Here is a 15,872-nt window from a genome sequence, read left to right on the forward strand (position 1 = left end):
CTGTGATCTACAACCAGGCCTCACTCCACTTGTTGAACCTCACTGGAAGTCGAGGGACCCACGTTAGAAATCTTCAGGTCAAGCTTTGAGGTCAGCTTAGGCTTTGATTCTGGGGTTTTTATACAAACTCAGACTGCTCATGTTTTAAAATCTGTATCCATTGATGTTGTTTAATGGGACTTTTATGTAAAAGCATCCAGCGAAAAAACTAGTAGTAACTACCAGGGAATAATATTGTAGAAAAACTTTGGAGGGGTTTGGAGGTTTTCAAAGGTTAAAAGGACCTTGAACAGCCAACTTTCCTCAGTAAACCACAAACTTTCCAGGTTTTGGATCAACATTTTTAATTTGTACAAATTGTACAAAATGTGAAAAAAAAATCTGAAAGTAATTTTAAAATCTGTTTGACCGTTATAAAGGAAGTGTCTGGAGCAAACTAAATTCCATGTTTGAGGCCACAAGTGTTTGGTGCATGGCTTGGAATCCAAATTCTCGTCCAGCCTGCTTAGCTGGTTCATTCTTTCACCAAGATATGTCGCCTTCATGGTTTTGCGGTCACATCAGGACTGTACGTACAGATGAACTTAAACCACCTGGGGGAGCTGGATAGAAATTGTGTCCTTACGTTTTCTCCTGCCATCATCTTGTGTCTCTCTTCTGTTCAGGTGTCCCGTCGGCCAAACTTTAAGGAGTGGGCAGGATCGAGCCCGCTGTCAGCGCTTGCTTGAATAAAAAACGCATCAAGCCTTTTACACTACTGTTTTCGCTGAAAATCTGGGAGCATGGGACACAGTTCCCTGGCAGGCTTATGGACACACATTTGTGGGTCAGGGTCATCATGTGAAGATTTTTAAAGTGATCACAGTGCAGGAGTGATAGTGGGTTCTCCATTGCTGTGTTCTTGATTTCATTATTGGTGATCCATAAACTAAATATTCCAAACCTTTTATTTTGTTTACTTATTTGATCTATTAATTCTGGACCTATTTAGTTTCTGAATGTTAATTGTTTCTCACCACCACAGACACCTGATTTCTATTACAATCTAAACTTTCTGTTGTTCAGAAGTTACTTTATTTTCCTCCTTGCATCTTGCGGTTGTTTAAAGTCCAGTTTGTATAAACATTAAGGAGGATCCATTTTTGGTGGAAAATGGAATATTAATATTTATAGATTATGATTTTTATTAGAGTATAATCACCTGATATAGAATAATTTGTGTTTTCGTTCCCAAACAGACACCAACTTAGATAGGGACCGTGTTCATGTTTTCACAAGTTTGTAGCCACTGTAGGTTTCCTCCTATGCGCTTGGAAAGCAAGCGTTAATTAGTTGGTTGCAATCTGCAGCTGCATTTACTAAATGCCACCCTGGAAATTTTTCCTACCCACACTGGTCCTTTACTCAGTTTATACCATGTTGGTCTATTATATTTTGATTGGTGTGATTTTTCTTATTATGTTTCTTATTGCTGGATAATATAACTTGGTTGTATATTTATACCAAACCTCCCTCATTAAAGTCACATTAATATGTCACACTCTCTGTTCTCTGCTCTCCAGGCTGTCGGTTTGGGTCGTCTTGAAGCCCGAAACACATTGGTCATGGGTTTACAAGAACAACTGGAGTGATGGAAGACAATGGAGAGATGTGGAGATTTTACATCAACACTATTACAGTAAGGACTGAACATGTCTTTTGGAAAAGAACTATTAACCTTTTACAATGGTACTATTTTTATGTTTTTCATTTTGGGAAAAGACATTTACCCTACATTTAGATTCCAGTGGTGGCTTATTTCCAACTCAGGGTGATCAAAACAATTCAAATTACTAGCCATTTCAATCTGTTTCAGTGTGATTTTTTATTCTCTTTCTTATTTTATTCCCCCAAAAATAATTTAAAATATGTTATATATTTATTTATATCAAAGTTGACGTTTATGTTTTAAATTGTGATCATTTTTACACTGTGTTATGTATATACATTATATCTATGAAGCAGATTTCTTGTGCAGGACAGTGAGTTCGGAGCTGAATTATCTGTTCTTATATTCCAGCGACGCCTTTGACCTGCAGTTTTTTTTTGAGTGGTGATTCCTCCGACTTGCAGGAGGGGACTGGGACATCTCTCACATTCCCGGGACAGTGGTACACTACATCCGTCTTTTTTGAATTATCTTTCCTCTGGGCCCACTGCATGGACTTATCCATCTCCCTTTTGTTTGTCCCTGTAGACGAAGCTGCCTGTTCATCCCACGAGAGCCACCAGTTAAGCACTTAAAGGAGGTGGTGGTTTCTGTCACCTGGCTTAAAAAAAGACTCAGACTCTGGACTCCTGTTCCTTCAAAAAACCACCAGCAACCAGGAGCAGCCCGCTCATATCAGAGGGTAAAAGGAGGAAGAAGGAGGTTTAGTGATGGTGGCATAGATCGACATGAACATCGTCTTTCTTCTCAGCACTTCACACCCTGAATTACTTTCCTGCTCTCTCCTTCTCTTTATCCCTTGGCCAGAGCCTGGCTTAGCAGTCAGACTAGGAAACAGGGCAAACTGCCCGCGAGCTCATTAAATTTACTGTAAATCAGGCAGCCTTTGAAAGTGTTAGACTTTTAGAGTTTCTCTTTGATTGAACTCAGTTCTGGGACAGGACAGACATCCAATCTTCTAACCTACATAGAACAAGAGGTTTTTGCAGTGTCAGTGTTTCTTCTTAACTTACCTTGGTGTCATTATGTGATGTTATCTGCTACAAGAGGACCAAGTTTCCTTCTGAGTCTGACTGACCAGCGTCTGCTGGGAGAGCAGCCAGCAGTTTAAGAAGAAGCAAGGGCAAAAGGAACATAGACGTCTGGTGGTTGTTTGATGATGGAGGTCAGTTTTTTTTTTATGTCTGATAAAAACAAAGAACTCACTGGCACACCGACTTAAAAACTTACAGCTTCATCAGGCTTGAAGCATACATGACACCATGTTTTGAGGTTTGGTTAAGTTTGCTTCATCAATTAAAATCAATCATAGGGGACTTAGATTGCTCTCTTTAAATAATAATTTAATAATAATGATAATAATAATAATAAATAATAGATTCATCACGTCCAGTAACAACCGCAAAGTCAAATAAATATAGGAAACTTGAGCTGCAACTTCAACAACAAAATTATGCTAATTTCTGTGAGGATCAATAAATGGATTATATCAGTTTTATTTTTTGTGTATCTTAAGTCACATGACAGGCTTTTCAGTTTCTGTCCTCTGTTGTGCAACTGAACCTTCCTGTTTACAAAAGCAAACCCTTACACTAGACCAATTATTTAAATGTACAGCATGTCATTTCTGCTAGTAGGAGGGTCTCTCTCATCCAAACAATAACAAAGTGTGATGACGTTTGTGAAGGGGTTGATCAGGGGTTTATTACCAGGAGCAGATTTGTCCCCACAAGAGGTCTCTTCCTCTCTGGAAGAAACGGACCTGGTGATTAAAACTGGTAGAAACACAAATAAAGCAGGTTTCACCATAAAAATATGTGTTTCTCTGAAACTGTTCAGCAAGACATCCAATGACTAAAATCCTTCATCCGCGTTAACAATATATAGTTAAAAAGATCAAGAGCTTAAAACTGTATCCATTAAAAAATTGGGCCTAACACTGGATAAAAAGTAAATTTCATTGATAGCTTCTTGGCAGACAACAATGCTCGATACATGTACAAAAGTGATTATGACACCAAATCGACAGGCAACTGGTGAAACGCCACCGGCGATACAATTTACTCGATTTCTATTGCGGTTTAACATATAATCATTTAATTATATAATATAGGTTCTAGTGTTAATAGACATCTTTAATGTGGAAATGTTACATATATGTCTTTAAGTTGTATAATTCTTATATTTTCTCTATTTAATTAAATACAATAAAGTACATCCCCACAGAAGTAACATAACTCTAAACATTTATCAGCAAAGTGTGTGTTTGTTTTTTGCAGGTCTTTTACTCTGCTGAATTCCCCTTCCTGCTGGACTAACAGGAGCAAGTGGGACTGCAGGATCCGCTTTCTTTATTTGGAGGGAAGATAAACCGCATCGACCACGACCGCCGAGCGTGAGTTTCATATGAACTATGATCTTAACAACTGTCATACAGTGGCAAAAGAAAAAGTATGTGAACCTTTTGGAATTGTTTTCTGAAATAAATTTGTCATAAAATGTGATCTGAATCTTCAGATAAGTCAAAGGTTTGACACACATAATGTGTCTAAAAATAATAACAGAAAAAAATTTCTGTCGTTCATGTCTGTATTTGAACACTCAGTCAACAAAATGCAAAATGGCAAGTGGGAAAAAGCAAGTGACCCTTAGGAATTAATAACTGTTGACCCCCTTGGCAGCAATAAACCTCAAACCAGGCGCTTCCTGTTAAGCTGTGGATCAACCTGCACATTGTTGAGATGAATTTTAAGCCCATTCTTCCTGGCAGAACTGCTTTAGCTCTGTTATATTCTTTTGGGACGTCTCATGTGTATCTCTAATGGGTTGAGGTCTGGGCTCTGACTTGCCACTCCAAAAGGCAGGATTTTGTTTTTCTGAAGCCATTCTGTTGTTGAATTGCTCTGGTGTTTTGGGTCGATTGGTCCTGTTGCATCACCCACCTTCTTACCACAGTTTCAGCTGACGTTCCAGACCATTCTCACATTATCCTGAAGAATTGTCTGATATACCTGGGGAATTTCATCTTCCCTCAATGATTCCAAGCTGGCCAGGCCCTGATGCAGCAAAGCAGGCCAAATCATGATGTTTTCTCCCACCATACTTTATGGGTTTAGGATGATGTTTTCATGATGGATATGCCGTGCCCTTTTCTACGCCAGATGTTAGTGCTGTTTGTTTTTTCCAAATAGTTCAATCTTAGTTTTATCAGTCACAAAAACATTTTGCAATACCGCTGTGGAGTGTCAATGTGCTCTTTTTGCAAACTTCTGGGCGTGCAGCAATGTTCTTTTTAGTAAACAGGTGGCTTCCTTCGTGGTGTCCTGCCGTGGATTACCCGGCTTGTTCAGATGTTCAAGTATTGTGACTCATGAACAGGAGATTTAGCAAGTTCCAATGATTGCCTTCAAATCTTTGGCTGTCATTCTGGGTTGTTTCTTTACCTCATTGATGCGCTCGTTGGCTCTTGGTTGGTCATTTTGACTGGGTGCCCACTCTTGGTAGAGTAGCAAACAGTTCCCAAGTGTCCTCCATTTTGTAGATGTTTGCCTAAAGTTGTAGACTGGTGAATTTCTAAAGTCTTTGAAAATAACTTTGCTTAAACCCCTTGGACCAGCTTTATGTAAATTCAACAATTCTTGACCGTAGTCCTCTGAAAGCTCTTTTTGGCGGAAGCATGGCTTCCACATAAGTCGGTGTTCTTCTTGTGCAGAGCCAAAATCCAAATGTTTGAGGGGTTTTTTATCAGTCAAAGTAGCTGTAGTCCACACCTCCAAACTTATTATCTAAACGAGACTCCAGGTGTGCTAATACCTGACTCCATTTAGCTTTTTTTGAGGTCATTAACTCAAGGGTTCACCATACTTTTTCCACAAGCCACTATGAGTTTTTTTTGGATGTCTCAATAAAAGACATGAAAGATCAATAAATGTTGTGTTATTATTTTTAGACACATTTTATTTTCAATTCCCTTGATTTAGATGAAGGATTCAGATCACATTTTATGACAAATTTATTCCAGAAAACAATGAAATTCCAAAAGGCTCACATACTTTTTCTTGCCACTGTATATACAGTGCTCTCCACACACTGTATGTTCATTATGGTCTGTGTGTCCCATCAGGATGGCCACGCTGCTCAGCAGGTTTAGGATCGACTTTTCTGACATCAACGTCCTCGGAGACATCAACACCAAGCCCAAGAAACACAAGTATGACCTCTAATGGAGTCTCCCTCAGCTCCTTTAGTTGAAATGTATCGTTTTTTGTTTAGTGAGTCGACAACGTGAAATAAGAAAAGATAATAAGAGGTTATTCACAGCAGCACAGGTAACTAGAGATTCTGGTTGACAAAACACCTTCACAGACTGGATTGTTAAAGTTTCTCCAGTTTCACTGATGAACGATGGGCAACGTAATCCATTGAATCTACCACAAGGTTTCGTCAACGTTGAACATTTTCAAATCGTACACATGGCGGCTTTAAGATCTAAAGAAAAACATATTCAAATGGATTTAAAATGTTTAAAATGTTACAAACAGCTGTAAATGAGAGCTGATAAAGGATGGAGCTGCCACAGCTGAGTGATCAAAACTCATACCATTGCTGTAATACAGTGACGCCTCTGTGTGGTTTTTCAGTAAGCTGACTTTTAAGGAGCTGATCGAGCCGTACAGGCTGAAGGAGGACGACATGGAGCAGGAAGCTGCAGAGAGGCTGAAGGCCCAGGAACCCTGGAGGATCACTGACAACGAACTGGAGCTCTACAAGGCCAAGGTCCACCCACACACTGCACACATAGCAACACTGACCAATCCCACTGCTATGTTCGTGCTGTTTAACAAGGGAGAGTTAATGTCAACATGATGTGTGTGACTTTCAGACCAACCGCCAGATCAGACTGAACGAGCTGCTGAAGGAACACTCCAGCACGGCAAAACTCATCGTCATGTAAGAGCTACAGTTTGTTAGATTTCACCTTCATACCATTATGGAGACTATCATTAAATAGTTTATCATCGTATGTTTTGCTTTAGTTACTATATAACTCGAGTTGAGGATGCACCTGGTCTTCCAGAACCCTGACCAGGTGTTCACATGACACCAGTGGTGGAAAGTATTCAGTATTAAGGTCTTTTACTTAAAGCAAAAGTACTAATACCACACTGTTAAAGTACTCTGTTACAAGTAAAAGTCACGCATTGAAAATGTTACTAAAAGTATAATGAGAAAACTGCACCTAAAGTATTAAAAGTACAAGTACTCAATGCAGGACAATGTCCCCTGTGATTGTTATACTATTATATGTGATATTATTAGATTATTATTACTTGTGCATTAATGTAAAAGCAGGATTTCACTGTTGTAGTTGAGGTAGAGCACATTTTTAACTATTTTGTTAGGACTGAAACTAATAATATTGATTATTCCCATTATGGATTCATCTGCTGATTATTTCTCCATTAACAGATCGAGTGTTTGGTTTTTAAAACTTCTGAAAATAATAGCAAATGCTGTCACAGTTACCCACAGCCTAGAGTAACGCCTCGTTTTATCCAGTCAATCGGCTAATTGAATAATTAATTAACTAATCATTTCAGGCTTATTGTTTGTTACTGTTAGGTAGTTTGATTTATAACAAACCTTAATTTGTTAAACTACTTAATAGCTGTCAAAGCGTAAAAAGCACAATGTTTCTCCTAGTATAAGTATAAAGTGGCGTAAGAAGAAAAGAAGAAGTAAAGTACAACTACCTCAAATTTGTACAGTAAGTGAAGTACTTCAGTAAATGTACTTAGTTACATTCCACTGCTGCAAGAGGGTAGGGCACCTTCTACAAAGCCACTGCAGCTTTTGCAGCTTATTTCCTGTCTAACAGCAGGAGGACAGTGTCAGACTTCTGATCACAGAGAACCAGTCGGGTGACTTCAAACTGTAGCTTTTGATTAGCATACAGCCTGATGAAGCTTTAGTGATCCACTGGAAGAATTAGACACTGTGTTTCAAGGGTTTGGCAGCTATATTTGGTTGTGGTGAACTGGACACTCAACAGACAGGATGGACTGCTGTGGGAAACCTGCTATCAGTGTAAATAAGACAAAGTTTTGGCAGAGGACAGGAATGTTGGGCACAGTGATTAGCCTTGTGGAAGAAATGCAATCGGATGCAATTACAAGGGCGGAGTTTGACTTTATCGTGAATTTCATGTTTCATACATGGGTGTGGCCTGTGGAGATCTTTGTCTACCCTGTCAGAGGTTATTATTTATCTACTAGCCTTTGGCTAAACTTTGTGCCATGTTTCCCTCAGTTCAGTCCATGTCGTCACAGCTTCAAAATCACATCAAGATCAACAGTTTCGTACTCATGTGCCACATTGTAATTACTGTGTTTTTCTTTGTTCTGACCTTCTGGCATCTTGCACACCCGGTCCAGACTTTTCCCTTTCCTCACTCTGCCATATTTCCCCTGTACTGACTGTGTGTCCACTCATGCCTATTGTTTCTGAAGAAAACCGGTTTCGTCCCTGGGTGGACAAACGGGTATCAATGGTATGAGTGTGTGTGGCAGCATGGCACAGTGCTTTATCTAACTGGCACTGGTTAATAGGTAGAGCAGGTACTTTCCACTTTCCTTACAGTCAAATACACCATGTTTCCTGGATCAAAATAGGTGTTTTCACATGTCGTTGTCACATGTATAGTAGTGACACAGGGAGTCAGAGGATCAATTTCAAACAGAATGTGCATAACATAAATATAATATATTATTAAAAGATGAACATATGTGTCTGTTGTGCAGCATACAGTGAGGTAGAGAATAATAATAATATCCTTAGAATAACTAAGACTTAGTCTAAAATAAAATTAGAGTATAGTAATTACTGCCAGGAACGTGTGTAAAAAGTTAACTTTTGAGTCGGATGTTGGCTGTTTTCACATCCCAAATTATGGATGTATTATTGAGGACATAAACCGAAACAGAAATAAAAGTCTGCCGTTGCCCCTCACCATCTCTGGCAATCACCATTCTCAAGCGTTGCATCGAGGCAAATCGAAAGTAAAGGCAGGTTTTATTTTCAGACTGAGCAGGTTGCGCGCACTGAGAGATAAAGGTCATCTTAGGACATATGTAGCGTTTAATGTACACACTGCGACTGGGAGTTCATCGCACTGCGAGTATACAGAAGGAGTACAGCCGACCTGAGCATCACTGAAACCGGCCTGGCAGGTAAATGTTACCCCGGCTCTGATGGAACAGTTTGGGCGCGTTTATCCAAAGTGCGCAAGCATGGATAGGAAAAGATGTCGGGGTCTTTCCTTTGTTTCATGCAGCTATATGAGTCGTTTTGTGACTATTTTAAGTTGATTTACTGAATTATGCGCAGTATTAAAAGTTTTTTTTAATAACTTCCATCATTATATAATCAGTAAAATAATGAATAAATAAATGTTTCTAAATATGCATGATTTTGCAATCTGATATTGTATGCCTTTAGATAACCTCAATGATGTACAAACTGTTATTGTCAGCTTGATATGTTTCGTTTTGTATACATTTTGAAGAACTTTTTAGCCATCACAAGGCGAATACTCCATTAACGCATTACGCATGTGTAAAGTGGCGTTATGGGGGTATATCTACCCACATATCACCCATGTATAAAACAAAAGAGTGCACGAACAAAAGAGATGAGTGGTCGTTGTCGGTTAGTCAGTTAGTGGAGCAGGGTATTTGAGGGGACTTCCGAGGAGAAAAGAAATTCATTTCATTGCTGTTTTGACAACACCAAACAGAAGCATGCACAGTAGGCGGTGGCCAGCGTGGATGTTTAGAGTGTTTGAGCATGAAAGTTCACTCATTTATGATCAGGATATAGCAATATTCAAGGCTTTTCTTTGGCCCCTTGCAGCTTTTCTTTTCATCCCGGCCATGTGTAGTGCTGTGTGTCATGTGTTTGCTTTTAATGATGAAGAAATTCACTGTGACAGAGCATGCAACATGGTGCTCTGTTTAAGTTTGCATGTTCCTCATAGCTGAAGATTTTTGTATGTTATCAGGCGTCAAATCACTCCCACTGCTATTCACATTTTCATGCGTTAAAATATCATGAGCGAGTGCACATGAAATGTTTGATGTAACAGGAAACAGCGCCTACATTTTGATTGTGTGGTGCACATTTGAGATTTATTGGTGAGCAAGTCCAAGCATTGGGCTGAGTTTAAAGTCCACAACTGTGTTATGGCTATCAATTAGAGTTCTGGTGATTTTTATATACTAAGGGTGTGTGTCTAATTTGGCTAACCCAATAATGGCCCGCTTCCACGAGATGATAAATCAACAAACCTGCCATTTTACTGGGCAGGAGAGGAAGTCTGCCACTGCCATGTAGACTGAGCCCAAGTCTACCTGGAACCTAAAAGGTGCATGGCCAGACACCCAGAAGGCGATTTAAGGGAGGATGAAGTGGGAATGTCATCCCCTCCTCTCCATCCACTAGGACCAAAGTCACTAATAAGTGGACTGTAGTTTGAGTGAGGATCCATACGCCGTCCTATGCGGGGGCCGGATCTATAACCAATAAATTATTGACAGAGTGTTTCTATTTTAATCAGCCCCGCTTTTCTAGCCTTTACACCACTTGTTTAGAGGTTCATCTCACGTGATGCTACTCAGCCAGTCAAATCTGTGCAATGAGAAGGGCCTTAAGAGTGAGATACACACAGGACAGAGACGAGAGACAGTCAGAGAAAAGTAATCTCACATGGCTTGCAAGTGAATAGTTAGAGAAATTTTCCTCAAGCAAAGGTCCAGAACATCATACTGTAATGTCTAACTTGCGTTATGAACTCGCTGACCCTTTATCTGACAGAGGTTTGTGCAAATTAGAGGGCGCCGAGTCCCGACCATGGCTCCGTAATATCAGTTTGCTAACTGTGCTGTGTATTGACCAATCCATGGCGCTGTCCATGGTGTTGAAGTATTTGTAATTGCGTCTTTTTCTCTCAGTCCCGCCCTTCTGTCAGTTTTGCCTTGAATCTATGATATTCTCCAAACTATATAACTTATATAGCGGGTTATTTAAAAGAACCAGTCTTCTTATCGGTAGGGGGCTCCCACTGGGCTATCCGCCATGTTAAAAATGAACAAATCGCCCACTGCAGATACTTGTGGAGGATTCCCTTTAAAATGTTTATCCACTGGAGCCTCTAGAGTGGGCGTAGAGTTTGGTCTGAACAGAGGGTTGGGAGGCATCCCAGTGGATAATGATAGAGTTGCCAAACATGCAGTTGAGAGTCAGACTCTTCTTCTTGATGTCCCCGTACCTTATAAGCAGCGGCTTCCTGCTTAGTTTCAACACCGGAATGGTTCACTACTTTTTTTTTCTGGGTCATCTGTGCTTGTGATCGCTGAGCGTAGAAAACATGTTCAACTGTCTGTGTTACTGTAACCAAGGTAATGAGTCATCAAGACAAGCTATGTTTTCTCTTCTCCTGTACAAGTTTCAAAGATCATTCTTTACAGCCTTCTTTTGGACCGTTTGATATAATATGATACAAATATTATTTTGATACTGTAGAGCTGTACCAGGTCTCAATAGATCCCTCTCACAGAAGCCATTTTCTCTTGTCAAAGCAGCAAAACCACAGGTGTAACTAATAACAATAACAATAAGAATAAGATGGGTCATTAGGTGTCCTGGTAAGTTGAGTTAGTGAGTGAGCATGCACCATACCCTGAAACTGGCTCATCTGAATGTAATGCAGCCATCATTAAAGAGTCTCTAACTGAAACTAAAGTCACAGCATTCACGTCCACACAAATTGGTGTGAGATAAAAATGCTGACCCCACCTACCTTTCATTTATGACTAAACTTTCCGAATAGCTTTGTGTTAGCCATGTTAGCTTGGCCTTTATGTTACTGAAAGAGAGAGAGAAGGGAAGTGAATACCTTCAACAATACATGTTGTGTGTGTTGTGTTAAAGCAGACTGACATTCGATGGTGGTCTAAGTCTGTAGGCCGAGTCAGGGCTTGAAATAATCCTACATCGAAACAAAAGTGACACATTAACCACACACTATACACTGTATTATCTAAACCAACCTTGTTTGTTTATCGAATGATAATATCATAAGAGGTACAGACTTCCCCTGTCTGCTTCTTTCATCTCAATAGGAAGGGGTCATGTATTGTATTGTACCATATAACCTGTGTCATAAATTGTTCACGTTCAAGTATTGTAGCTTTGCTTCTAGCTGATGCAGTGGGTTTGTTTTGGTCTTTCTTTCTTTGTAACTTTCCATGTCAGTGCTGAATTTAAATATCAAATTCAGCCATTGTATCGTGTCATGCCTGTTTGCATGGTGCTATACTTTCACTTTCAAACAGGGCAGTAGTATGACATACATATACCAAATATAACAAATATATCTAATGATAACATAATGGTATCAATAGGACTTATAGCAATGTTGTGACACGCTGTCACACAGGTCTCAACACTAAACAAAAAATCCTTTTTTGGTATTTTTCAACTCTTATTTCCTTCCTTGCTTCTCCTCCATCATCCCCTCTCTCCCTTGCTTCTCCTCCGTCCTCCCCCTCCCTCCCTGCTCTTCCTGTCTTTCCTTTCTCTGTCGTCTGTAATAGCTACCTTTATATTATTATTGTTTGGCATGTTATGACTTTGTTCAATACTGCCTTTAGAAAGATGACTGGAAATTAAGGAGAAAAAGAGATTCTGCAAAGACTAGACTCAAATCGGGGATGTTGCAGTTCATGGTGGAAATCCATATATAAGAATCCAGTCTCTGTATTTATCTAACCATATTTTTTTTTTACTCTTACTCACAAACGTAAGAATACAAGCTATTTATCAAATTTCTTTTGACTTAGAAGTATTCTTAAATTTAAGAGCGCTCTGGGGGTGTTTCATTTTTTAGTGTCTTAGATAGCTGCTGCAGAGACAAGCAAGCATACAAAAAACCACATCCAGCTAAACCGCATACATACACATAAGGCAGAGAAAATAAAACTGTTTTCCCTTTTACCATTTGAGAGTGGGTGAAAATGAGTGAGTCACCAGGTAAAACAAGTGTCAGTCTGTTAGTCTGCTGAGATTTGTTTTCCCCCGTCTAAACCGGGCTCTTGAAAAGAGTCTTCAGTGTAATATTGCAGAGTTTTGATAATAAAGGCCCAGGTTGACGTTTTCCTGTATTTGATGATCAGTTGTGAAGGCTTTTGACCCCTGAAGCAGGACTCTTTCTGAATCCAAGGAATAAATAATATATTTAATTTGCATTATTTTCATAAATTATTCATATCAACTCAATTTGTTTGGTATAGCTTCCAGGTACATGTCCAGTGTCTGGCCATTTTAATTTTGTACCACAAAGATACAAGAAGTCCTACAGTCCCTAGATAGGTGTAATGAACAGTAATACTGTATATAGAAACGAGTATGATCACACACTTTATTGGTTAATTTATTAGTTTATTTATTCAGCCTTAGTGTATATATCATTACTTGTTTTCTGCTTTATAAAAGCACTAAATGGGGGGACTTCCTGTCAAGGCTGGTTGTATACTGACTGTACAGGTCTGAGTAATGTACAGGAGGCTTGTGCCCAGCTAGTAAAACAGTATGACAAATATGATCATGGTATTGAAATATAATGTTGCTGCCTTTGTAGTTAGACATTTCCTGATATGACAGAAATTTTGAATTGAACTTTGCTACAATTGTTACCATCTTAATTTGTTTGTTTTTTTAAGTTTCAAGATATTTGAAAGCAGATACCACAGCTTGCAACATAAACAGCACTAAATGAAACAAAAATATTATTTTAATAGTGAGATTCAGCAATGAGGAAATTGTGAAACTTAATGTGGGAACAAAACTTGAAAATGGTTGTGGTTGCAATTACACTCACCAAGACATGCGAAATCATCAACTGATGTTGGCACACATTAGGCTGCCACTGTTCAGGCAACTTAAACACAGTATCAGTTTCAGTCCTCGTGCATCAATATCTTTGTTTTTTCACTTGTGTGTGTGTTAACAGGATCCAAAATGCAGGAAGTGGATCAGGACCCGTATATCTGTTCTGACATGGGCAGTATACCAGGTTAGTATTGTTTGAGTTTGACTGACCTGTCTAGACTGTAGAAAGGAGCTCTGAAGAATGGAGTTTTTTGTGGGGCTAAAATTATTCCGTTACTGGTTGAGCCCATTAAAGCAACATTATATAAGAATTGGTATTTTTTGCGATTTGGCACAATTCACTTATACACCTACATATGGACAGCATAAAACCTCCTCTTCCCATTGGTCCACAGCTATTGTTCTAGCAGTGTAAAGACTGCACACACTCAACCGGTGATCTGAGTTCACAGTCTGGGCAGCGCGAAAAAAACTAGAACTGTAAATAACAAGTAGAGGATGAGCAGCCACAGGGAAAGCCAGGAAACATTTTCTCCATAAAATATGGCCCACTTTCATCAAACTCAGTGACATAGTTGGTGGTATGGGACTTAGTGCCGTAAAGCACTATGCACTTGTCCCAACCCAGAGCACAAAAATACATATAAACAGGTGTATAGGGGGCAGAGTGGGAATGACAGAGGCACAATTTACTCTATTACAAGTCAGTGTCATATCAAAAATATTATTTTCAGGTAGAACATTTACACAATGCTGCCTGAAGAGTCAGATAAAAGATCTGAACTCCTACTATAGGTGAGATGATCAAACCCTGCTGCCTTTGTCCCATTTTATCTAAAATATGAAGAAGACCTTGTTATAAATAGCCTCCGAAGATAGTACACTGCAGGTGTCAGACATACTGATATCATTTACCTTATAGTCACGTGGATACACAAAAACAACCCCAATAGTAGTTTAATATCTACCAACCATAGTAATATTGCGAAGGCTGTGTGACACCATACTTATTTTGTACCACAAAGATGCAGGAAGTGGTGCATTCATGTGAAGACATTTTAAACAGTAGCACTTTAATCTGCAGCAGATAAAAGTGCATGACATAGCATAAACAATGGCAGCATTGTGTTTACAATGAGGAATAAGCAATGAGGAGATTGTGAAAGTAACATGAAAACTTGTGCAGAACAACTGAAAACTGCTTTCAGTTTAAGTGCATCACTATTTTCATTTTTTTCACTTTGTGTGTGTGTGCGTGTGTGTGTATATTATTAGATGCCAAGATGCTGGAAGTGGCTCTGGAACCGTATGGCACTCTTGACTTGGGAGATTTGCCAGGTTAGTAGTTTGAGTCTCAATTACCAGCCTAGACTGTAGAAAAGAGCTCTGCAGATTGTTTCTACATGAATCAACACACTGATGAAACTGCATGAAAGTTACTCCATAAAACTACTGGAACCTCATTAATCAAATTGGGAGAGTTAACTAGAAAAATATTTGTATTCAGTAACTGGTTAAGCTCATTAAAAAGTAGATAAAACATCTGGAATCTCACTAGACTCAGGTGAGATCCTCAGATCCTGCTGCCTCTGTCCTATTTTATCCAAAATATGAAGCAGAGCTTGTTAATCCATGCACATTCAATGCATTGTGACATTTAAATGGTTCATTAGCAAATATGAGTGAAAGAAAGGAAAGCAAACTGTTTCATCCAATAATGCTCTTTATTTGTGTTTTAGATGATTTATCTGAATACTTGAATTATAATGAAGATAACCTGGGGAAGATAATGGGTGAGTTGTAACCAAACCCCCTCACACACACTGCATTCATTCATGTGTACAGTGTACAATATGTAATGATACATAAACACATATTCAAAAGTAATCTATTGTCTAATTCTCTCTATGCATTTGCTTAACCAGACACAGATCTGCTCTTTGGCGATTCGTTGTTGAACTGTATGGATGAACTCCCCGACTTCAGTAAGGATCTTCTTTTTTCATCTTGCAGCTGCTGACACATAACAGCAGATAGGCAATAAAGGAGAAAAAGAAAAGGTCTAAAACTGTAAAACAGACATGTTCATACACAGTGGACTGTGGATGAATAATAGACGGAAGCCTATAGATTAATAACTGTTATTAGATACTGTCATGTGTTTATCATATACGTCCAAAGGCCACGACTGACCTGGACTAACCGCAAACATAAGTAA

The 15,872-nt window shown here is 39.1% G+C and overlaps 1 protein-coding gene across 1 annotated transcript in view; it reads left to right on the plus strand.

Annotated features, from left to right (window-relative positions):
- ciita (class II, major histocompatibility complex, transactivator) overlaps positions 1 to 15,872 on the plus strand; it is a gene marked incomplete at its 5' end in the record, with an annotated part of 33,073 nt that overhangs the window by 4,848 nt on the left and 12,353 nt on the right. Inside the window, 4 exons of the mRNA XM_035654999.1 lie at positions 13,776 to 13,838; positions 14,930 to 14,992; positions 15,394 to 15,447; positions 15,580 to 15,639. Coding sequence (XP_035510892.1) covers positions 13,776 to 13,838; positions 14,930 to 14,992; positions 15,394 to 15,447; positions 15,580 to 15,639 — 240 coding nt within the window. The remainder of the gene's footprint in view (positions 1 to 13,775; positions 13,839 to 14,929; positions 14,993 to 15,393; positions 15,448 to 15,579; positions 15,640 to 15,872) is intronic.

Source organism: Morone saxatilis, unplaced genomic scaffold, assembly GCF_004916995.1.
Source record: "Morone saxatilis isolate NCDOM2014 unplaced genomic scaffold, NCSU_SB_2.0 Contig14, whole genome shotgun sequence".
In the NCBI taxonomy this organism is placed as follows: Eukaryota; Metazoa; Chordata; class Actinopteri; family Moronidae; genus Morone; species Morone saxatilis.